We start from the raw sequence: 26,618 nt of genomic DNA, 5'->3' as shown, positions 1-26,618 counted from the left end.
ACAGTTTTTATGGCTGGATACCTGTTTTAGTACAGTTTTTATGGCTGGATACCTGTTTTAGTACAGTTTTTTTGGCTGGATACCTGTTTTAGTACAGTTTTTTTGGCTGGATACCTGTTTTAGTACAGCTTTTATGGCTGGATACCTGTTTTAGTACAGTTTTTTTGGCTGGATACCTGTTTTAGTACAGTTTTTATGGCTGGATACCTGTTTTAGTACAGTTTTTATGGCTGGATACCCTTCCTAACGTCAACCACTTCAACACAGAGAGAAAGAGCGGTAGTCTTCTCTTCAAAATTTGACCACTTCTTGTGGAAGAGATAGCATCCGTTCCAGAAAGTTGAAACAATCTTCCATTTAATATTGAATACATGAAAGGAAGGTGACAAGCTGGCAAAATACTTAGCTGCATTTTATCTGTCTTTACTTTCTGAATTCAAATTCTACTGAGGTTGACTATGCTTTTTATCCTTTCAGAGATCACAATGTAATCAACTCACTTCATCCCCCCAAATTGCTGGCCTTGTGCCAAAATCTGAAACCAGTATTAAATGCATGAAAGGAAGTTGGTGAACTGGCAAAATTCTGAGCACATTGGGCAAAAATGCTTAGCTGCATTTCATCCATCTTTATATTCTGAGTTCAAATTCTGCCGAGGTTGACTTTACCTTTTGTCCTTTCGGGGTTGATAAAGTAAATACCAACTGAGCACTGGGATAATTGTTATCAACTAACTCACTGCCCCAAAATCGCTGGCCTTGTGCCAAAATATGAAACCATTATTAAATATTTGAAAAGATCTTTGTTTAATTTGTATCCAAGAAAATGTAATTAGGTAATTAAAGTAAATGAATTTCTATTTCAGTTTAAAAGTAGTCTCAAGAAACCCGAATTCTTAGTCATTGCTGCCTGTCTTGAAGGTTGCAACAAACTTTTATTGAAGCATACACCATATGATCTTGAAGGTAAGTTCAATAATTAAGATCCATCATCATCATCATCGTTTAACGTCCGTTTTCCATGCTAGCATGGGTTGGACGATTTAACTGAGTATAATATAAGTATAATATATATACTTACATATATATATTACATACATATATATATATATATATATATTACTTACATATATATATTACATACATATATATATGAAAAGTGGGCACAGGATAGGACCATAGATGTAGGAAGAGGAAGAGCAGAGTATGCCACAAGAGCATTGGAAAAAGGGACACAGTGGAGGGGGAAATAAGAATGAAGGTGGCAGAAAACTGGGTGAGAACAACAAGGGAAAGAAAGGATAGAGGCTAGTGTGTGTGCACACTAATTGACTATAATAATTTCATTGAAAGAGCAGTGAGCCGGCAGAATCGTTAGCATCTCAGATAAAATGCTTAGCAACATTTAATCCATCTGCATATTCTGAATTCAAATTCCGCTGTGATTGACTTTACCTTTCATCCTTTCAGGGTCGATAAAATAAGTACCAGTTGAGCACTGGGCTCAATGTAATTCATTTAACCTCTCCCTCTAAATTGCTGGTCTTGTGCCAAAATTTGAAACCAGTAATTTCATTGAGTATTAAAAGCTTTCCACTACTCAGTAATAACCAAACATTATTATTATTAGGGGGTTAGTATGGCAACAATTCAATCAACTTGAACATTATCAAGCAGGTTATAATATAAAGGAAAAATTCCCAACACACTAAATATATGAAAGAAATTCATGTCATGTACATTTTATGACTCTGAGTCACCCTATTGTATATAGCATAGAAAGTTTACTTTTAACTGATAGTTATATATACACATAAAGAAATTGTTAATGCTAAATAATGTTATCAAAATGGAAGCAAAGCCTTCTAATCTGCCACTACTATGTCACTTGGTTGCTATTTCTTGTATGCTATCTTTTTCTAAGCATGTCATTGAAAATAGTATATAACATGTAAAAACTAATTCATTTCACAGTAAATATCTTACTTTCTTTAATGACACACCTATACTACATTCAAATTTAACTGAGATCAGTTTTGCCTTTCATCCTTCATTCATCATTGTCATGATTATCATTTAACATCCATTTTCCATATTGTTGTGGGTTGGACAACTTGACAGGAGTTGGCAAGGCCAGGGGCTGCACCAGGTTCCATAGTCTGTTTTGGCTTGATTTCTACAGCTGGATGCCCTTCCTAACGCCAACCACATTACTGTGTGTACTGGGAGCTTTCTGCATGTTGCCATCATCAGTGTTTTTTATGTGACTCAATCACCAGTGCTTTTTATGTGGCACCAACACCAGTGCTTTTTATGTGACACCAGCCCCAGTGCTTTTTACATGGAACTTTGGTTTTAGGATATATCTTGGTTGCCAAGTACTTGGTTGATAATGGATTGTTCTCTCTGCTAAAATGTTTAGCGATATGTTAATGTTAGAAATCATATATTTTGCATAACTTCTTTTATAATAACAAATCTAAGTAATAATTAAATAATTCTTAAACATATAACTTTGTTTTCTTTATAGAGGGTGTTAAAAAATATTATGAGCTTTTTCAATCTGCTCGCAGTGCTGCCAAACCTGATCTTAATCTTTCCCGTTATGAAATGCCAAAAGCAAGTTTAATGTTATTTGAAAACCATTCTGCATTTTTTATTAAATTCCTGCAAGACTGTTATGAGGTAAGCTTATCTATTATTGTCAGAAAATACTGTTGTTGTTAAACAAAATATCGGCCATGTAGACACATCATCAATGTTTCAATGTCTACTTTTTCATGCTCATGTAGTCAAATATGAATAAGTTAGGGCAGAGTTTCTCTATGGCAGGTGCTCTCTCTGTTGTCAACACTTAGCTGTTTTCAAGTCAGGTAGTACTCTCTCAATCTATAGAACAACAAACATCCCCCAACATGGTTACATAGAGAACAGGTAATGAACAACACTGGTTGAATGAATCTGTTACACAACCTGCCATGCATCATGTCAAAAAATCCAGACATTCTTTCATGGTGGACTGCAAGCAAATGACACCGTTTGTTTGTGATGCCATTGTTTACCTGTAACTTAAAAGGCCAGCCTTGCCACATTCTGTGTCACGCTGAATCTCCCTGAGAACTATGTTAAGGGTACATATGTCTGTGGATTGCTCAGTCACTTACATGTTAATTACACAAGCAGGCTGTTACGTTGATCAGATCAACTGGAACCCTTGTCATAACCAATGAATTGCAAGTTTTTTATTTTTTTATTTTATGACTTGTCTTTAAAGTATATTGATTTATTTCTAAAAGTTATTGTAGATGATGCCTTACAATCTGATTATGTAATTATGGTTACATTTTACTCTTTATATACTCCAAGGTTTGAATATTTCAACAGTGACATGAACGACGTTTCAACTTGAAGAATGCAAATGTCACAATAGTTATGTTACTGAACCTTTGATTCCTAGTTTCACTTTGTGGTTAGTCCACCTTACTCCATAAGAAGCATAGGGCTGTTTTTCTGGCCTATTTATTCCGCACTGGACAGAATGCCAGTCTGTTGCAGGATTACTCATTTTTACCAGCAAAGTGGACTGGAGCAATGTGAAATGAAGTGTTTTGCCTGAGAACACATCATCCAGTCTAGGAATTGAAACCACAATCTTATGACTATGAGTCCAACTCCTTAACTACTAAGCCATGTGCCTCCACACAATTTTACTATGTGACTTAACTACAATTCATGCTTGCTAATAAATAACCTGAAGAGTGGTTTACTGTGGGAGATAAAGTTTTAACTGGGGTGCTAAACTACCTCTTGTGTTATAAGTCATTTTCATTTCCATGTAAAAGAAATAATTAACAGAAATTGCAATATTTTGTTTCAAGTATAATGGCATTAACTGTGCAAACTTAGAAAAATACAAAATAATTTAAATTCTTTATTTGGGGTGAGTTGTCTCACCAGTCTATGACTTTCTGGTGTTTTAAGACCCACCACACCAAATCACAGCCTACCAGCAAACACACAAAGCATGTACATGTAAATGATAATGATTATCACACTACCACTGCTTCTATTTTCATTTGTGAAATTCTCTATATTGTTTTGTAGCATCAGTTAACTCTAAAACTAGCCATTTTACTTTAACCAGTTAATCTTGTCTCTTTTTTAAAACTTTTTATCTGTCATGAGTGAGAAGCTTTATTTAGATATGGATATCTGCATATCTTTGGAATAATATCCTTCCTTATCACTGCCACTAATTTATGAAATATGAGTGGAACTTGTTGACTGCTTGTTCTTTGCTTATCTGGTTGATGTAAAAATTTGAACTTGCTGCCATACAGGATCCTCAAAGTTTAATAAAAGCAGTTTAAATTAATTCATTAATATAAATTTTATTGTTAATTTTTCTAGGTGAGTTTATGCTCGACATGTTTTGTGTTTATTTATCTATTTTAACTTGTCATTTAATAGGACATGTATGATGTCTTCATGAAATGGTTCCGTCACAAAAACAGAGAATTAGCAAATCATGGACAATGGGCAATGGAAGCTTTTATATATCAAGTAAGTTGTAACTATATATATATATATATATATATATCATCATCATCATCATCATCGTTTAACGTCCGCTTTCCATGCTAGCATGGGTTGGACGATTTGACTGAGGACTGGTGAAACCGGATGGCAACACCAGGCCCCAATCTAATTTGGCAGAGTTTCTACAGCTGGATGCCCTTCCTAACGCCAACCACTCAGAGAGTGTAGTGGGTGCTTTTACGTGTCACCCGCACGAAAACGGCCACGCTTGAAATGGTGTCTTTTATGTGCCACCCGCACAAGCCAGTCCAGGGGCACTGGCAACGATCTCACTCGAAAATCCTACGGGAGCCAGTCAGGCGGTACTGGCAACGGCCACGCTCAAAATGGTGCATCTCATGTGCCACCCGCACAAGAGCCAGTCCAGGGGCACTGGCAACGATCTTACTTGGCTTGCCGGGTCTTCTCACGCACAGCACATTTCCAAAGGTCTCGGTCAGTAGTCATCGCCTCGGTGAGGCCCAATGTACGAAGGTCTTGCCTCACCACCTGAGCCCAGGTCTTCCTGGGCCTACCTCTTCCACGGGTTCCCTCAACTGTTAGGGTGTGGCACTTTTTCACGCAGCTATCCTCATCCATTCTCACCACATGTCCATACCAGCGCAATCGTCTCTCTTGCACACCACAACTGATGCTTCTAATGTTCAGCTTTTATATATATATATATATATATACACACCGCTGGATGTGTAATGTCAGTGTGTATACATGACAGAGTGTAAGCACCTTGAGAGAAAATTTGGACATAAGAAGCATCATATGTGGTGTGCAAGAGAGATGAATGCACTGGTATGGTCATGTGATGTGTATGGATGAGGACAGCTGTGTGAAAAAGTGTCACACCCTAGCAGTAGAGGAAACCTGTGGAAGAGATAGACTCAGGAAAACCTGGGATGAAGTGATGAAGCAAGACCTTCAAACATTGGGCCTCACCGAGGCGATGACAAGTGACCAAGACGTTTGGAGATATGCTGTGCTTGAGAAGACCTGGCAAGCTAAGTGACACCGTAACCATAGCCTATTCCAGTGCAGCATAATCAGCCCATTGAAGAGTACCCTTCAATCATTGGGCAATAAACTGCACTAAGCAAAGACCTGTTGAGGCAAGTGAAGTCATGGCCAATGACAGTACTGCCTGATTAGCACCCATGCCGGTTGCACATAAAAAGCACCATTCGAGCGTGATCGTTGCCAGTGCCGCCTGACTGGCTCCTGTACGCATGGCATGTAAAAAGCACCATTCAAGCATGGTCATTGCTAGTGTCGCCTGACTGGCTCCCATGCCAGTGGTACGTAAAAAGCAGCATTCAAGCATGGTTGATGCCATTACCACCTGAAACTTTGCTATAGAAACTTTGCCAGATTGGATTGGAGCCTGGTGCAGTCTTCTGGCTTGCCAGCCTTCAGTCAAACCGTCCAACCCCTGTCAGCATGGAAACTGGACGTTAAACGACGATGACGATGATAGTATATATATATATATATATATATATATATCATCATCATCATCATCATCATCATCATCATCATCGTTTAACGTCCGCTTTCCATGCTAGCATGGGTTGGACGATTTGACTGAGGACTGGTGAAACCGGATGGCAACACCAGGCTCCAATATAAATTTGGCAGAGTTTCTACAGTTGGATGCCCTTCCTAACGCCAACCACTCAGAGAGTGTAGTAGGTGCTTTTACGTGTCACCTGCACGAGGGATGTGGGTTTTTTTAAATAACTTACCGTATTCCTGAAATATAAAGCTAATATCTACAACAATCTGTTAGTGAGTTGAATTCACATTGCTTAAAATCACCAAGAATAATATCATCATCATCATCTCTCTAAGATTCACAAGGATAGTATTCCATTAAGACCTATAGAGAGTGATAGCGGTTCGGCATATCATCCACTGAGCTGCTTCCTTGTGGATATAATCAGCCCAGTAGCAGTCCATATAGTCAGTCCATTAGCAGGTAAGTCAACATCATATGTGAAGAATTCTACCCACTTCACAGATCCAACCAGATGGTAAGAGTTATGGGCACTTATCTAAAAGATCATGCTAGTATACCAATAAGAAATTTAATGAAAATGTTGACCTTCTGAATAGAAACTACCTACTTCAGAGTAGATACTGAAATGTATTGTTAGGACAATATCACTTAGAATACGGAATGTTCATTATTCAGTTTTCAAACTGATTGTATTTATTTTTCATTCTATATATTTCAGATTTCACAAGCAATTGTTGAAGACGCAGATGCTCCTCAAAGGAATATGTTTGAGGTAAACTCCTACTTAGTCATTCTATCCTATAGTTTTTTACTATATCACAAAGTCTGACTCACTCTCATTCCATATTGACTTGTTGCTCTTTGTTGTTAACTCTCACACTTTGTAATTCAACAATAAATCAATCAGGCAGATTTCTTTTTACAATAGTCTTGAAGTGGAGGATAAACAACTAGCTTTCCTAACTTTGACCATCCCATCTTATCTTCCAACAGTATTTCCAGGACTATTATTATCCATTGTCATTCCTTTTTTACAATGGTAAAGTGTAATTTGAGAGGAATTTAACTGCTGTTTTAGCATGTTAAGCAACCACATTGAAGCTCCATTGGTAGTTTTTATTTTCTGAGCTAGTAATGTTGATCTAAGTTCTTAATTGATGACAGAACTACTGAGAAAACAGCTTAAAATGACAAAGTTTGGTTGTTTTATTATCATCATCATTTTATGTTTGTTTTTTCTTTGTTGTCATGTTTTTTGTTAATGAATTAATCTGGAAGAAGGATTTGTACCCATGAACATTGCAGGTGAAAAAATCCATTGAAGGAATGGAAATTCCAAAGGGCTGATGCTCTGTTCATATTGGAGCTTCCAACATGAATGCTAGGCAGCACAGCATGTCATTTCCAAATTTCTGGCTGAGAGAATTGTGTCATGGTGGTTTTTTTCTCACAGATGGTGCCCAACTGACCCTACCATATTGTGTAGTCAACAAAATCAAAAACAATGCACATGGGTGAAATTAGAAACGCTAAGTAGATAACTAGCTCACTTTGTGATCATGAGTGCACCAAACCTCGTGTGCATCTGCTCATACTTTTACGGTTGTTTGTATGAGCGAGTGTACTCACACTATGCAGCTTGCCCAAGGGCGTTTATACATCCATATCTGTTAACGGTTATTTTTAATACTTCTCTCGCTGGATTGCATGTTTGTTTCTCTTTTTGCTATCTGTGATTTTATTTTTGATCTATATAAATGAAGATATTTCCTTCATCTGGCTGCTTTTCTTTCTACAAAATGGGAAGTTACATTGCGGATCAGTTATTTTAACAAGTTATATTTATTTATCACCCGAGATACATCTGCACCGCTGGATGCTCCTGAACCAGTTGTTGAGTGTCCTACCAATGAGAAATCAATGCTAGATGTGTCGAAACAATTGTCGGGATTAATAATAAATTCTCATATATTCCATTTTCCATCTTTCATTTACCATATCATCATCATCGTTTAACGTCCGCTTTCCATCCTAGCATGGGTTGGACGATTTGACTGAGGACTGGTGAACCAGATGGCTGCACCAGGTTCCAATCTCATCTGGCAGTGTTTCTACAGCTGGATGCCCTTCCTAACGCCAACCACTCCGAGATATATATATATATATACATATATATATATATATATACATATATATATATATGACTACTTGCATTAATAATGCTGTTAAAATAAACAAAAATTACAATTTCTTGTTTGCACCTCCCTTTTAAATCTCAAATCATCTCATATTTCTATTTATTTATTTCAGTTCTTTCTCAAGAAGTCAAATGATATGATAAAAAATAAAGATTCTACAAAGAAAGAAATTGAGGTAGCCATTAAATGCTTTGGCTTACTAGCTGGTGTAAGTATTTTTTTTACATTTCAATTCTTTATATCTATCTTTGTAAATATATTGAATAAGTATTCTACGAGCCAATTTAAATTGTCAGTATCAATAATAATAATATCAAAAATAATAACTTATAATCCCAATCTCACTATCCACCCATTACAGAGAAACTTTCTAATAATTTCAATCTAAACTACTTGCATCAGTTGGTAGCTGTCAGGACACTACATCTTTCAAAACTTCCATGCTTCCAGAGATTTGCCAACAGTACACTGAATGCCCTACTTCCCGCCTTTTTTAATGACTCATTCACTTCCTGTGCATTATTCTATGTACCATTCATGCACTTTTGATTTCTTTTTCTGGTGAGTTGTAGTGCTCCTGACCACTGTATACAATAAGCAGGAAGGCAGACAAATCATAAATCCCTTCAGATAGATGACCCTTCTTAATCTGTAGAAAAGGCATAGGTAGAAACTCCATAAGGTGTACATGGTGTAAGCTATGGGCACATTAGAGGTGCAGCAATATCAGAGGAAAGTTAACTGGGAAGATAGTTTTTGTGGCAGATGCACAGGCAATAAACACTGAAAATGTGCAGAAAACAGATTCCATCACATGCCAGGAGGTAAAAATAGAAGTTGTTGAAAGCTTCCATTATCTAGGTGACCAAGTCAGTAGTAGGGGTGGATGCTCTGAGAGCGTAGCTGCTAGAATAAGAATAGGCTGGGCAAAGTTCAGGGAGCTCCTACCACTGCTGGAAATAAAGGGCCTCTCACTCAGAGTGAAAGGTAGACTGCATGACGCATGTGTGCAAACAGTCATGCTACATGGCAGTGAAACATGGGCTGTGACTGCTGAGGACATGCGTAGGTTTGAAAGAAATGAAACTAGTATGCTCCACTAGGTGTGTAATGTCAGTGTGCATGCACAACAGAGTGTAAGCGCCCTGAGGGAAAAGTTGGACATAAGAAGCATCAGATGTGGTGTGCAAGAGAGATGACTGCACTAGTATGGTCATGTGTTGTGTATGGATGAGGACAGCTGTGTGAAGAAGTGTCACACTCTAACTGGAGGAAACCTGTGGAAGAGGTAGACCCAGGAAGACCTGGGATGAGGTGGTGAAACACGACCTTCAAACGTTGGGCCTCGCAGAGGCAATGACAACTGACTGAGACCTTTGAAGATATGCTGTGCTTGAGAAGACCCAGCAAGCCAAGTGAGACTGTGGCCATTGCCAGTGTTGCATAACCAGCCCATTTATGAGTGCCCTTCAATCGCCAGGCAATATGCTGTGCTTGAGAAGACTTGACTCAAGTGTAATCATTATCATGGCCGATGCCAGTACAGCCTGACACTCTCCCATGCCATTGGCATGTAAAAAGCACCATTCAAGCATAGTCACTGCCAGTGCCACCGGACTGGCTCAAATAACACTGACATCTCATTTTAACAGATCATCATCATCATCATCATCATCATCATCATCATCATCATCGTTTAACGTCCGCTTTCCATGCTAGCATGGGTTGGACGATTTGACTGAGGACTGGTGAAACCAGATGGCAACACCAGGCTCCAATCTAATTTGGCAGAGTTTCTACAGCTGGATGCCCTTCCTAACGCCAACCACTCAGAGAGTGTAGTGGGTGCTTTTACGTGTCACCCGCACGAGGGCCAGTCAGACGGTACTGGCAACGGCCATGCTCAAAATGGTGTCTTTTATGTGCCACCCGCACAAGAGCCAGTCCAGGGGCACTGGCAACGATTTCGCTCGAAAATCCTATGAAGGCCAGTCAGGCGGTACTGGCAACGGCCACGCTCAAAATGGTGCATCCTATGTGCCACCCGCACAAGAGCCAGTCCAGGGGCACTGGCAACGATTTCACTTGGCTTGCCGGGTCTTCTCACGCACAGCACATTTCCAAAGGTCTCGGTCAGTAGTCATCGCCTCGGTGAGGCCCAATGTTCGAAAGTCTTGCCTCACCACCTCAGCCCAGGTCTTCCTGGGCCTACCTCTTCCACGGGTTCCCTCAACTGTTAGGGTGTGGAACTTTTTCACGCAGCTATCCTCATCCATTCTAACCACATGTCCATACCAGTGCAATCGTCTCTCTTGCACACCACAACTGATGCTTCTTATGTTCAGCTTTTCTCTCAAGATACTTACACTCTGACTGGTATGCACACTGACATTACACATCCAGCGGAGCATACTGGCTTCATTCCTTGCGAGCTTACGCATGTTCTCAGCAGTCACAGCCCATGTTTTACTGCCATGTAGCATGGCTGTTCGTACACATGCGTCATACAGTCTGCCTTTTACTCTGAGTGAGAGTCCCTTTGTCGCCAGCAGGCGTAAGAGCTCTCTAAACTTTGCCCAGGCTATTCTTATTCTAGCAGCTACACTTTCAGTGCACCCACCCCCACTACTAACTTGGTCGCCCAGATAGCGGAAGCTATCGACTACCTCTAGTTTTTCTCCCTGGAATGAGATAGAAGTTGTTTCCTGATTGTTTACAGTGTTTATTGCACCTGAACATCTGCCACATACAAAAACTAACTTCATAGTTAATCTGCCTTTGATATTGCTGCACCTCTTTTGTGTCCATAGCTTGCACTGGGTACATCTTATAGAGTTACTACCTACTCCTTTTCTACATACTGAGCAGGGCCATCTACCTGAAGGGGTTTGTGTTTTATCTACCTACCTACTTATTAGGATACCAAAATTACATAAAAATATCTTGAAATACTAAAGAGTAAATCTATTCGATAAAATCACCGTTTGCTTCAACCATGTTCTTCAGATGACTTTGGAACCTCCTGAAACTCTTCTAAACGGTCTTCTTGTTTAAGATTGTGATTGCTACCATAATCTATGTCTTCAGTTCATCTTTAGTGTTACAAGGAGTTTTGTTGGTCTCTCACTCAACTGCGCCCCACACATAATAATCAAGAGGGTTGCAGTCTGGGGAGTTAAGTGGGTAGATGTTAGGGGTGGTGTGGTTGCAGAAATTGTCTGACAGCTATGACTGGGTTCTCCTGCTTGTGTGGCATGGTGCAGAGTCTTGTTGCCAGACATATGGTCTTTCAGTAACTTATAAGAGAATAATCTAAAGTGGGAAATTATAAGCCACGCTAAATCCTATAAAATAGGACATGATCGTTGCAATTTTTGTATTTTGTGTTCCCTGCCCAGAAAATCTTGTACCTGTGCTCTTTGCTTGTGAGGAACCTCCTCTCCACCTTACTTCTTTGAGGCAGCACATATCGACACATCTCCGTTCAAGCAACTATATATATATATATATATATATATATGTATACATGTCTCTTAAAGGATAGAGCTCAAAATCAATGCATTGAAGATACTTTATTGCAGCAACAATTATAATAACAGAAACAACCACAATAAGCCACAATAAGATTCTGTAAGAAAATAACGATGGTAGGTTGCGTGCCGTCGATTATTCTTTCACCCTCTTGGATGATGTGTGTGTTTTGCTAATAATAGTATTGGTGATGGCAATAATGCGACCCTGATGAGATGGAGTATCCAGAAATTTGTAATATGTTGTAATTTGTTACAATATTTTACGAGACATCTTATGATGTGGTTTATTTTTCCGGGATACCCTATTGAAATGTGCATAGGTTTGGCTTATTGTGGTTGTTGCTGCAATAAAGTATCTTCAATGCATTGATTTTGAGCTCTATCCTTTAAGAGACATGTATACATATATATATACAAAAACTCAACTGTGAGTTTTTGGCTAAGACTGTTAACAGATACTATATATTTTGTAAAATTTGTTTTATAAAAGTATATATTTAATATATATATATATATATATATATATATATATATATATATATATATATATACATACACACACACATAGGATTTTCGAGTGAGATCGTTGCCAGTGCCCCTAGACTGGCTTGTGCGGGTGGCACATAAAAGACACCATTTCGAGCGTGGCCGTTTTCGTGCAGGTGACACGTAAAAGCACCCACTACATTCTCTGAGTGGTTGGCGTTAGGAAGGGCATCCAGCTGTAGAAACTCTGCCAAATTAGATTGGAGCCTGGTGTTGCCATCCGGTTTCACCAGTCCTCAGTCAAATCGTCCAACCCATGCTAGCATGGAAAGCGGACGTTAAACGATGATGATGATGATGATGATGATGATGATACTTCGTGACTGCAGAGTACATGCAAAGGTTTGAAAGAAACAAAACTAGCATGTTCTGTTGGATGTGCAGTGTCAGTGTGTAAGTATGACAGAGTGTGTTTTAAGAGCCATCAGATGTAGTGTGCACTGGTATGGATGAGGACAGTTGCTTAAAGAAGTGCTGTTATCTAATTATGGGGGGGGGGGGGGGGGCTGTGAAGCAGCAGATCCCAGAAAACAGGCAAAATGTCAGAAACAATCTTCAGATGTTGAACCTCACAAAGAAGATGACAAGGAACTGAGATTTCTGATGATTTGCTGTGCTTGAGGTGACTCATCAAGCTAAGTAAAATTGTGGCCAGCCATACATACAGGAATGTCTTTTACAGCCATATCCAATTCAGTTACCTCTTCTCTTTCTCTAAACATCTCCCCTCACACGCTTATGGAACATCTCCCTCTATCCCCTCTGTGCCACTTATATCCTCCCCATCATACCTTGTGGGTATGTCCTGATGCATCTCCAACACCATTTCTCTTTTTCTCTCTGCTGGAGTAGGCAAGTACCTCCTTTATTGTAAAACACCTGTCTCTATCCCTTTATTATACTTTAACCTCTCAACCAGCCATAAACCATCTTCCTTGGAATCACTCCCTGTCTCAGCGGAGGAGTCTTTGTCTTGCAAGTTACCTGGTGACCCCACAGGTGCTGGTGTCACATTAAAAGCACCCAGTACACTTTGTATATTGATTGGTATTAGGAAGGGCATCCAGCTGTAGAAACTATTTCAAAGCAGACAATGGAGCCTGTTGCATCTCCCTGGCTTTCCAGCTCCTGTCAAACCATCCAACCCATGCCAGCATGGAAGACAGACATTAAATGATGATGATGATATATATACGCACACATATGTATATATGCAGACATTAGCGAGGACGTTGCCAGTGCCCCTGGACTGGCTCTTGTGCGGGTGGCACCTAAAAGACACCATTTCGAGCGTGGCCGTTTTCGTGCGGGTAACACGTAAAAGCACCCACTACACTCTGAGTGGTTGGCGTTAGGAAGGGCATCCAGCTGTAGAAACTCTGCCAAATTAGTTTGGAGCCTGGTGTTGCCATCCGGTTTCACCAGTCCTCAGTCAAATCGTCCAACCCATGCTAGCATGGAAGGCGGACGTTAAACGATGAGGATATGTGAATTAATGTGTTTGGTGATAGCAAATAGTGAAAGTAAAAGAAACATCCTTTTGTTGATATTAAAGTATAAAGGAAGGCAGTGAGCTGGCAGAATGGTTAGCATGCTGGACAAAATGTTTAGTGGTATTTTGCCTGTCACTACATTCTGAGTTCAAATTCCGCTGAGGTTGACTTTGCCTTTCATCCTTTCGGGGGTTGATAAATTAAGTACCAGTGAAACACTGGGATCAATGTAATCGACTTACTCCTCCCCCAAAATTCTAGGCTTTGTGCCTACAGCTGAAAGAATATTAAAGTATAACGGTACACTTTTTATATTGTTATTTTTTCCTGTTGCAGCCTTGTAAGAAATTCCACACACAAGATGATGTGAACTTTATGTTTCGAGAGATGTTAGAACATAGTAAACATCTGTTTGAAAAGTAAGTTAATTTATCGATTCTTTCTTATTTTGATTGTTTTACTTCAGTTGTATCCTAGAAACCTTTTCGTAATTTCTGCTTAAGAAAAAAAAGTTAAAAGAAAAGCATACCAAATTATTGTTCTAAAATATACAATACTCAATCAATAAGAATTAACATTTAGATATAATTATATTTGCACTTGGATATATTATAAATATTTACAGTACACACTTACATATTAGGATATTTGATATTATCTGAATTTTCCATTTATCATAATGTGTATTGTCCTTCTGTCTACTGTTTCTTCATTAATATTTTGCTGTTGAGAAATGAGTCATCTCCTACTCTTCACCCTTTCATCGCTCTCTGGCTTCACTCAGTCACTCCCACCCTCACTTCTAGAATGAGTTGTTATATGGTTCCTCTACTGCAAGAAACCTATTCTACTCTAGCCCTGTCTCTCAAACTTTTACCAATTTTTTGCTCCTCATCTCTCAGCATAAAGTTGTTCTTTGAGGTTCCATAGTCTATCAAAATGCACAATAGCCTCGCTAGCGCTGGTAGCATGAAAAAGTCACCCAGTACACACTTTAAAGTTGTTGACATTAAGGACATTCAGCTATGGAATCCTTGCCAAAGAAGACACTGAGACTCAGTGTAGTCCCTGAGCCCATAGGATCTTGACAAACCATCCAACCAGTACCAGCACAGAACATAAATGTGAAATGGCGATGAGGACATTAGTGATATTAACTCATTTTGTTGCTATCCCAAGTATATTTAAGAAGATTATTACTTATTGTTTTTACAGTCATTAGCATACTTATTCAGTAATTAACTTGTTTCTTTGATCACCAAATATTAAATTCCTTATTATATAATATGGAACATCTATAAAAGTAAATTTTTTTTTTAATTTTTTCTTTGCTATTTTCGTGTTTTTGCGGACACTTTTCTATGCTTGCATAGGTCAGATAGAATTCAGCAAAGCAGATTTTCTGCACCCAGATGCCCTTTCTGTTATCAGCCATCACTTATTTCAAAATAAGATAATATTTTCCATAATTCTTTGAACACAAAAATCTGAATGACAATTATATTTCCATGGAATATTGCAGACAACCAACACCAGTTTTGAATGGTAGTGATTTTAGCAAAGGGCTTAAATAGTTAAGTTACTGGAATACTGACCACATGGTCAAGATTTCAAATCTTACTACAACAGGTTGTTATGTTCTATTCTTGAGGGATACATTCCTCCACAAATATTGGCTCACTATGAGCATAAAGAGCATCTTGCTACAAAAAAATGAATAAATATATGAATAGAAGCTCTAACAATATACATGTATCAAAAAGACAGAAACTATTTTATTCATGCTAGTATGGAAAACAATAAATGACTATTAACTAGCTCTTTTGTTAACATATTCCTACACTCTCGGAGTTCGCTACACACTCGGAGTTCGCTACACTCTCGGAGTGATTGGCGTTAGGAAGGGCATCCAGCTGTAGAAACTCTGCCAAATCAGATTGGAGCCTGGTGTAGCCATCTGGTTTCACCAGTCCTCAGTCAAATCGTCCAACCCATGCTAGCATGGAAAGCGGACGTTAAACGATGATGATGATGATGATGATGATGATGATTCCTATTAAAATACATTGCCTTTGTTTCAATTAATTTTGTAAATAATGAGAGACTTTGTAAAATTACTTTATCATTAAGTTGGTTTTTAAGGCAACTAACTGGCAGGATGCATAACAGCATTTTGTCTACATTATTTGTCCTCATCTTGTTTGTTATTAACACAATGTTTCAGCTGATATACCCTCCAGCCTTCTTCAGGATTATCAGGATTATCATAGAAGCTAATGATCATCATCCTTCTGACTCATTTTCTCACATGAAACTTGAAATAGCTACAGAGTGATTCCTTGATTTTGCATTAAAAATCAAACTCTACCACATGTATTGAGTACTCTTTTGCAGTTCAAAACGTATATGTGTGTGTGTGTAGACATGCTTGTCTATGTGTATGTCTGTGTATATTAATGTAAACTCTGTTTTGTCACATATATTCAAATGTAGGGATTCTGAAAACTTACATGACCAACTATACAGTTTATGTGGTTATTTAGAAGCTCTATCAAGCATCCTTAAAGAAGTTGATTGTGTAAGTACTTCTATTCATTAAGTATTTTTTTGTTGCTATTGAGCATAAAAGTTTAAATATAAAATGTGTAAAATACAACTTGTCATATATTTCTCTATGATTTATTATTATTTTAATTTCAAAATAAAATATAATTATTTAACTAAAATTTTATCTTCAAATTCTTTCATTTGAACCTTTCTTATTTAATTGACATTGTAGTATTAGCAGTTTGATATTAGTGAGTTCTGATTTTTTTCTTATACAAGAATGGTGATGACAGACATTAAAACACCACACTAGGTAAAAACTGCAAGGTCTTGAGTTCAATCTTATTCCATACAAGTTTACTCTTTTCTTTTAACTTTCTTAGAATTATTAGTAAAATCTGTATAATAATTTGCTTGTTCATTCACATGTTATACTTTAGTTAGTCAGAGAGGTGGAGGTGGAGTAAAAGTGAGAGAGAGGTGGAGTGTGAGTAAAGAAGAAAGAAGTGGGGAAGTAAAGAAAGATGTATAATAAGGTTATCATCATGGTTAGTTGAAGGGAGAGGTGAAGAGCAAGGGAAAAAGAAGGAGAGAGTGGTGCTAATGACATGTGGTAGGATGAGGAGGGAAAAGAAAAGAGAAAGAGATATGTTTAGGATTCAGTATTTAGCAGAGGGTGATGTTCTGATGGTGAGATTTAAGAAAAGCGGATAGAGAGATGGACAGGGGAGGTAATTACATTAAGAGTGAGGGAGAGAGAGAGAGAAGGGCAGAGAGCATTTGTATTGTCAGAGTAGAGATATATTGACAGCAAGAAAAAGCATATATAAACAAACAGCTGAAATGAAATGAAATAAGCTTTGTTACTGAAAACTATAGTGATGATTATGGTAGTGGTGCTGGTGGTGTGTTAAAGTGAAAAGCTTTTTTTTCTATATTGAACTAAATCTATAATATTATTCTATCCGTTTGTTTACACTTCACATTTTACATTGCTAGGAGGAGGAGGTGGAGTGAGAGGGAAGAAGAAGGAATGTGAGAGAGAGAGAGAGAGCAGATAGCCAGTCGATGCATTGTGCTGTCGTCACTCATGTGGATAGGAAAAGTGAGAGGTGAAGAAAAAGAGAGAAATGCCAATGATTCTTTCTTTCTTAAATAGCTTCTCTTAATCTTTTTTGTTCTGTGGAATTTCCACTGGTCCCCCTTGTAAACATTAATTATATACTTAGGTTAGGTCTTGCAACCTTGTAAGCACTCATTTGCTGGTTTGAATCATTGGATAGTAGCCATACTGGAGCCTCTCTTTCCAGATTTTAGTTGAATATATTGATCCAGCAGGTTTGTGTGTGTGTATTTTAAATGAAGCATCTGTTATATAAGTTACTCAGTGTCAGGTTCTAACATTGCAGATATCAGATGAATCTCTGAAAATTATTGAGCATCTGTTGGTTGTCATGATAGAGAACTTCCCACATGTGTATTTCAAGTACCATTTCAAATGTGTGAAGGCAATTTTGAAAGTATTGCTAGCTCTCATGCCAAAGGAGACTCATCTTCGTGAAATTCTGAAAGAAACAGGTATGTTGTTTTTCTGTATTTCTTTTTACTTAATGATTAGATACAATAAATGTAGTTTTGCTGCAGGTTTATACTGATCAAGCAAACCTATAACCAAAGGCGTTTCAGCCATGGTCACCTTGTCTTTTTTTAGAAGCTTACTTTGGACTACAGTGTGTTCTTTCTTTATTGAAAGCAGTAGGGTGTGATTTGAGAGAGATTTGGCTGTTATTTCTAGTAAGTTGAGTGATCACATAGAGACCTCATTGTGAACATCTCGATATATTATTGAAATGAGAATTTTAAGAAAAAGAATTTTTGACTTATATTCTTAACCCTTTAGTGTTCAGATTAATTTGCCAAAAGTAATCCTTATTTATTCACATTAAAAAAAAATTATCTGATATTATTTTGTAGCTTCAAGATAGGAAAGATGTAATTGCTTATTTTCAGAATGACATTGCAGGGTAGGTGTGAGATGCTGGTTCTGGCCAGTTTGTGTATAAAATGTGTAGAATATCTGGGCCAGATACAGCCGGTTTAAACACTAAAGGGTTAAATAGGGTAATCAAAACAATCTGTGCAACATGCCTTACTGAATTACATGCCAGTTGAAGTAATTCATTTATATTTTTTCCTCTTTTTCTTTAATTTATTAGTGTATCAAGGTCTTCTAAGAATGAGTCATCTTGCCACTCCTTTAAAAGAAATGGAACAGCCTCCAAGAACTGGTACTTTCAGTGTGTGGGGTATGAAAAAAGAAGTATCATACAAGGATTATATATCTCTCTGGTCAAATTTACTCAAAAGTTCTTCTCTGAAGGTGAGACACAATGATACTTTCTTTGAGTAATTCCTTTTGATATTTTTTTAATCACTTCCTTTTAATATTTATTGGAGTGGAGCTCAAGAACAATGTTTTTGTGGAGGAAGCGGGGTGAGTATTGAATCAGCCCCTAGTGTTTCTCCATTATATATATATATATATATATAGATGTAGATATAGATATGCAAATTCATGAGATTTTGTGTCTTCATTTAAAATGAAGATGGACACCATTCTTCCATGTGATCGGCTTGAAAAATTGTTAGGATATTAAGATATTTTTCTTCGCATGAAACCAATGCTATCCTTAATTTCTTAACAAAGAAATTCTATCCAGCAATGCAATATTGAGAACTCATTCTCATCGTTCAACATTTATATATATATATATATATATATATATATTTGTTTTGCAAGATTCTTGATGTGAAATCGTGTGTTGAAACAGATATTGTTGTATTTGGGGAAATTAACACCAAATATATAATGCGTGTGTTTTTATTGGCTAAACTGGCAACATGACCATCCCCAAATACAACAATATATATATATATATATATATATATACGTAAATGTTGAACGATGAGAATGAGTGCTCAATATTGCATTGCTGGATAGAATTTCATATATATATATATATATATATATATATATATATATATATAATTATTACAAATTAAAAGGGTAAAGGTTTATCAATTTATTAATTTATTAATAAATCAACAATTAATAATTTTTACCAAGCCCTTCGGTATGAAAGCACCATTATGTTTATAAATATATATATATATATATATATATATATATATATATATATATATATAAATAAGGATAAGATCGATATTTAAAATATTGATCTTATCAAGTGGTCAGCATGGGAATAAAAACCATCAAAGGTAATAATTATTTAAAATTATTTAAAATTATAATACAGGGTATCAAGAGATACCACCACGCTGAAAAAATAGCAGTCAAATCCTGACTCTAAAACCACAATAAATGTCCGCATGGCACGATTAGCGAAGACGAAGACCAAATGAATATATTCCACTGATGAAGGCAGAGCATTATTATTTATGCAAAGCCAGAAATCCAGGATTTGGAATTATCTTATTTTTACTGGTTCATTTGGTCTTCGTCTTCGCTAATCGTGCCATGCGGACATTTATTGTGGTTTTAGAGTCAGGATTTGACTGCTATTTTTTCAGCGTGGTGGTATCTCTTGATACCCTGTATTATAATTTATATATATATATATATATATATATATATATACAACAAGCTTCTTTCAGTTTTTATCTACAAAATCCATTCACAAGGATTTGGTTGGCCTGAGGCTATAGTAGAAGACACTTGCTCAAAGTACCATGTGCTGGGACTGAACCTGGAAGTATAAGCTTCTTACCACACAGCCAAATAACAAGAAAGCTTGTAAGGATCAACAAATTCAGTTACCATGAGGAGTAACAAAGTCTGACATTCTAGATATAGTTACTTCAGTGGAGTGATCAAATAATGGTCTGTAGAATTGATAAAAATTGGTAAAAAGGTAGGAACAAGAAAGCAAGATTACTGCAGATGCAAGTGTGACTGTATACTAAAACATTTTGCTTCCCAGCCACATAATCCTTGACACCTTGGGCAAGTGTCTTCTACCATAGCTCCAGGCCAGCCAAAGCCTTGTGAGTGGATTTGGTTGACAGAAACTGAAAGAAACCTATCTTGTGAGTATGTGTGTGTATGTGCCTGTCTTTTTGTCTTTGCATTGCATAATAGTTGTAAAATGATTTTCACTGTCATACAAGTAATCTCATTCATTTCCAATATTCTGTGAGAACATTTCTGGCCATAAGGAAATATTACTTTACTTGGAAACAGATGAGAGAGTTGGTGACAGGAAAAGCATGCAGCTATAGAAAATATATCTCAGTAAACTCTATCTGACTCATTCAAGAATGGAAATGTTGACATTAAAATGATGATGATCATGAATTCATTAAAGTAGGTGACAATTTCTTTGTAATGTTTAATTTTGTTTCTTATTAGGAACTCTCCACCATTGGCTATAGCTTCAGTGATCGTGAAAAACTTACACAATTACTTTATGATGAAATACTTTCTTCTGTTATTCATATCATTGAGTCACTTGACTTGACTATTAACACAAGTATCTCACAAGATGTGGTAAGCTTCATCTTTTACTTCTCTTCTTATTTATTTTGCTTTTTTAAAGTAGATTTTCGATTAGTTGAATACTTTTTCAGTATCATGTTTAAAACTGAATATAAATGGTTCTTGCTGGGATACCCATGTATCTCCTATACAGCAAAACATCTGTTCCTGGCCCTCCTTCAATACTGCATCCGTGCTCTTTGAAGGGGTTTTGTCTTACATATTACTTAGTGCTGCACTTGTGCTGCTACTTGGTACCCTCTGTAAAATTGCTGGCATTAGGAAAGGTATTCAGCCATAGAAACCAAATACAGTCATCAGGCTAATTGGATCCTGTTGAACCTTCAAACCCAAACCAGTATGAAGCACTGACATTAAATGATGATGATGATGACGATGACGATGGTAGTGGTGGCAGTGGCGGTGGTGGTGACATGACTGTATGGTTTAAGCTTATTTAGCAATGGCATGATATCAGGTTTGATCTTATTGTGTGAAACTTGCCAGGTGTCTTCTACCATATCCTCATGTCAACCAAAGATTTGTGACTGAAATTTGGTTGATGGAGATTGTGTGGAATCCATTTAGACGGATTGTATCAGTTCTTGTGTCGTAGATTTAATCAATATCTCTCAGTTTGATGCCACCTCCCAGCCCATGGACACCATTCATAAAGCTCTCTGATAAAGTGCTTTTTAAGTCGACTATCTGAACCTTTAGTTTTCATCAGCTGAGACACCTTAAATTTAGTTGCTGTTTTTATTGCTACCTTTCAACCATTTCATGGATGAAACAATTCTTTCCTGTTTCGGAAAACTAATGAAGCAGTGTCATATGCTTTGCATAGTTATACACAAAAGCTGTTGCAAAAATTTGTGTTTTTTAAATAATTTCCAGGTAACAGCTCATTTCTACCAATATACTATGAAAGCTGGTGGAGGCGCAATGGCCCAGTGGTTAGGGCAGCAGACTCGCGGTCATAGGATCACGGTTTCGATTCCCAGACCGGGCGTTGTGAGTGTTTATTGAGCGAAAACACCTAAAGCTCCACGGGGCTCCGGCAGGGGATGGTGGCGAACCCTGCTGTACTCTTTCACCACAACTTTCTCTCACTCTTATTTCCTGTTTCTGTTGTGCCTGTAATTCAAAAGGTCAGCCTTGTCACGCTGAATCTCCCTAAGAACTACGTTAAGGGTACATGTGTCTGTGGAGTGCTCAGCCACTTGCACATTAATTTCACGAGCAGGCTGTTCCGTTGATCGGATCAACTGGAACCCTCAACGTCGTAAGCAACAGAGTGCCAAAAGCAACAACTATCAAAGCTGAATCTAATATTTAACAGAAAACATTGTCTTGAAATCAAATTGATGTATCACAATAAATGTAAATACATTGCACTTTTGAAACAATACTCTATTTTCTTTTAGGTTATTCCACCTTCACCCAGCACTAGCTCTCCCATGGACTTACCTACTGTATCAGCTGATCCAGTGCATAACATCAAACTAAATTGTGTCCAGGACCACCAAGTGTTTTACAATATCGTTAATTTCTGCTGGTAATTTAAGTGTTTTTGTTCAGTGTTAACAGTAGACGTTTTGTGGGTTTTTTTCTTTTATTGATTTGATTTATGTATTTATTTATCTATTTTTTTATCTCTTTTATTTGTTTCAGTCTTTGGACTGCAGCCATGTTGGGGCACCAACTTGAAGGATTTAGTCAAACAAATCAGCCCCAGTACTTATTTTTAAGCCTGTTACTTTTTCTGATGGTTTCTTTTTATCAAACCGTTATGTTATGGGGAACATAAACAAACCCACACTGTTGTCAAGTGTTGATTAGAGACAAACATGAAAACACTCACACAGATACATACGTACATATATAACATACTAGCAGAGATACCCGGCGTTGCTCATGTTACATGCAATTGAAGAATTAGACTTTTCTGTTATGTTTTCTCTAATGAACTGGAATACCTATGATTCGAATTTCATCAAAATTGCAGATGAGGGTTCTTTCCATCTTTACAAACCCTAAAAAATTCTAATCATGACACATGTAGCCCATACTATTGATCTTTATGTGCAGAATCCAAAATTCCAGTCTTATGGAACCTGTTAAAAGGATTTTGCTCCTGAAAAATGGAAGTCATGGAGCTCTAAAATGTGGGAGTTAAGGCCCTTATTGGGTGTGGGTGTCTTAATATCAACCAGAGAAGTTGAATTGTTGAGAATCTTTTTAACTTGGGTCTTATATGTATTGTTCGAATTTCTTTGAAATAGGAAATACATGTATGTTCATTGGGTTTGTAAAAGAGAGCAAAGCAACAGGAAACCAAAAGACGAATGATCACAATAAGCAGTCAGGTACCCTACCCTAGTCATTACTACTCCCCAGTGTAGGATTCCTCACCATACAGGTGACAGGCACATCCGTAAGATTCATTACGGATCTATAGCAATTGGAAGGGCGTGACCCAACTGAAACATTAACAACTGTGTGACGTGAGGGGTATGGGGAAATGAAAGTGTCACCTCTGGAGTTTGCAAATGATCACTATACCGATAGGTAACTGGACAGAATAAATTTACTATCTATAAATGTCTTTCAATAACCAGTCACTCATCTGGGAAGGCCTTGAAATCAATGTTACCATCGGGGGACTATGTGTGACCCAGTGATAATAAAAAGACTCAAAGGAGGTCTGCAACCAAATAACTTTACTGAACACTTTGCAACTGAATCAGTGGAGGCAAAGATGCCTCTCATTTACTTGACAATTTATGCACCACATTGCAGAAATCACAATCTAAGTATATCTCAAAGCAAACTCTTACACTGTTGTACCATTGAATTACAAATAACGCTCATCTTTTATGCTCGGGTGACCCTTCAGCTTCCAAGAGTACAACTGTATTCATCTTTGCTTAGATAAAATGACTAAATTGTGGGTGTTAAGTCCGCATGAAGGGGGTCTTCGTAACTTCTAAGAAGATGAAATTTTAGAAATATTACTTCATTTGTATCTAATATCTATGGTTAAAATTTCATCAACAGCAAAAATATATGAATTTTCATGGGGATTATGACCCTTATGCATAGAATATAATTTCAAAATTTCATTAAGATCTATTCAGTAATTTTGACCTAGTTTTGGATCATAAAAAATTACTAAAATTTGGGAGCTAAGGCCCCCATTGGGAGGTCTTAGAATCCTCATGAGAAGTGGAAACTTTGAGAATACTTCTTGATGTGTATCAATTACCCATAGTTGAAATTTCATCAACATCGAAAATTTATGAATTTTCATGGGGGGTTCTGCCCCCTTTAAGCCATCTCAAATTCAAACAAAACATACTGCATTATACCCGCCCTTATGCATTGAATCTAAGTTCCAAATATCATAAGGATCCACAACAGCAATTACAGGTGAGAGAGAAGTACCAAAATAATGCAGGTATCAGGCAGAAGGATCAGAGAAACTGCTCTATTCAATGTCTTCAAACTGAGAATCAATCTTGAATAAAATTGTAAATTTTTTGAATTATTGACTGCATTTTTAGATGATGAGAGTGAAAATAAACCATGTTTCATCTGTGAAGTTTATTATACGAAAAATGATAATCTTCGTAGCATCAATTCAGTCATTTATTCACAAAGTAAATTCTCGAGGAAACACACACACACACACACACACACACACAGGGAAGAGAGACAATTGCTACCATTGTTAGTCACGAATGACCATGGGATTGCACCTAGAAAGTTCCCCACCAAGGCACAAGACCAGGTAAGGCTGTTTATGGAAGACCAACAATCACTCATGCATACCAGCAACATCTACATGGTTACTCAATCTTCCAGAAATAGCAAATCATGCGCATATCACACCCTCTCATTTTCAAAAATGGAAGGACACATTGGATAATGAAGTTACAGATAAATAAACATGACCTAAAGCATCACTGATCATAAGTTTGGTTGATCAGGACTGATTGTAGGTTAACCAACACATTTACATAGCAGTAAATTTTAAGATGCAGCAAATCTGAACTAAAGACATGGCATTCTATTTGACACTGAAACACCTCAGCCTACTATTTGCTTAGAACTATGAAATGAAATCAAAATTAAGTCTCTTTTCTTCTTATAACCTTGCATTTTTCATTTATTTCTTCCCACATGTTATTGAAATACATATCAATACAATTCCTAAAAGTGTCTCTTGGTTTATGTTTTTATATTTTTTCGTTTCTTTTCCAGTGAATTTCTGGACAAAAATGAGAAAAAAATGTTCAGAAAATGGTTGTTCAGATATTGCAATTTCCTGGTTAAAATTTCCACAAGGTCAGTAAAAAAATATATATTTCTGTTTGAGATTTTATAACAGACAGTCCTAGATTTTTTTTTTTTTTAAACTTATTTCAGTCATTACACTGTGGCCATATTGAAGAATTTTTATTCAAATGAATCGACCCCACTACTTATTTTTTCTTTTTTTTTTATGATGTTACTTATTTTATAGGTCACTTTTGCTAAGCTGCTATGTTACAGGGACATAAACACACCAACACATACAAATACACACATATATTTATGTGTGTTTACACACAACAATCTTCTTTCAGTTTCCATCTACCAAATCCATTCACAAGGCTTTGGTTGGCCTGAGGCTAAAGAAGGCACTTGCCCAAGGTGCCATGCTGTGGGACTGAACCCAGATCTATGTGGTGAGGAAGCAAGCTTCTTACCACACAGCCAGTAGTAATTTTTTTTCTCTTTTTTTTTTCTTACTTTAAATCATAATACTTACATAGGCATAGGAGTGGCTGTGTGGTAATTAGCTTGTTTACGAACCACATGGTTCCAGGTTCAGTCCCACTGCATGGCACCTTGGGCAAGTGTCTTCCACTATAGCCTCAGGCCGACCAAAGCCTTGTGAGTAGATTTGGTAGACGGAAACTGAAAGAAGCCCATCGTATATATGTATATATATATATATATATATATATATATATATATATATATGTATGTGTGTTTGTGTTTGTCCCTTCACCATCGCTTGACAACCGATGCTGGTGTGTTTACATCCCCGTAACTTAGCGGTTCGTCAAAAAGAGACTGATAGAATAAGTCCTGGGGTCAATTTGCTCGACTAAAGGCAGTGCTCCAGCATGGCCACAGTCAAATGACTGAACCAAGTAAAAGAGTAACAGTATGCTTAGAAAAGTCATGTATAACAAAGATATCGTGTTGTAATTTCAGTATGTGATGTGTTGTTACAGTTATGAATTTTCTTCTATTTCTTTTTCAGAACACCTCTTGTTAGTGGTTTTCACAGATTGTTGACTGTCTGTATGAAAATAGCCAGAGATTTGCACTACTTTAAGGTATGAATTCAGAAAATATTCTACTGATGAATAAGAATCATCAGCAACTGAGACATTGATGTTAACGTTTAGTCCTATGTTAGTTTTCATCAGTCAGACCTGTAATCATAAGCATTCTAAACACGACCATGTTGTCTCACTTTATATGGTGGGGTGATTAAGAAGTTTGCTTCTCACATTGGCACAAAGTAAACCTTATTGTGTATTCCCAGATGAGTCATAGAAAAATAAAACTATGAGGAAAG

General features: G+C 37.2%; 1 protein-coding gene across 2 annotated transcripts in view; it reads left to right on the top strand.

Moving 5' to 3' along the window:
- LOC106874950 (DNA-dependent protein kinase catalytic subunit) overlaps positions 1–26,618 on the top strand; it is a 187,811-nt gene that overhangs the window by 27,836 nt on the left and 133,357 nt on the right. For both annotated transcript variants that reach the window (XM_089352834.1, XM_089352835.1), the window contains exons 7-19: positions 866–965; positions 2,530–2,684; positions 4,470–4,562; positions 6,827–6,880; positions 8,419–8,514; positions 14,215–14,297; positions 16,372–16,456; positions 17,835–18,003; positions 18,642–18,805; positions 20,855–20,992; positions 22,408–22,538; positions 25,247–25,330; positions 26,298–26,373. In XM_089352834.1, the coding sequence (XP_089208960.1) occupies positions 866–965; positions 2,530–2,684; positions 4,470–4,562; positions 6,827–6,880; positions 8,419–8,514; positions 14,215–14,297; positions 16,372–16,456; positions 17,835–18,003; positions 18,642–18,805; positions 20,855–20,992; positions 22,408–22,538; positions 25,247–25,330; positions 26,298–26,373 (1,428 nt within the window). The remainder of the gene's footprint in view (positions 1–865; positions 966–2,529; positions 2,685–4,469; positions 4,563–6,826; positions 6,881–8,418; positions 8,515–14,214; positions 14,298–16,371; positions 16,457–17,834; positions 18,004–18,641; positions 18,806–20,854; positions 20,993–22,407; positions 22,539–25,246; positions 25,331–26,297; positions 26,374–26,618) is intronic.

The sequence above is a fragment of the Octopus bimaculoides genome, chromosome 5, assembly GCF_046866305.1.
Source record: "Octopus bimaculoides isolate indiv1 chromosome 5, ASM4686630v1, whole genome shotgun sequence".
Lineage (NCBI taxonomy): Eukaryota > Metazoa > Mollusca > Cephalopoda > Octopoda > Octopodidae > Octopus > Octopus bimaculoides.
This window is presented reverse-complemented; position numbering and strand designations above follow the sequence as displayed.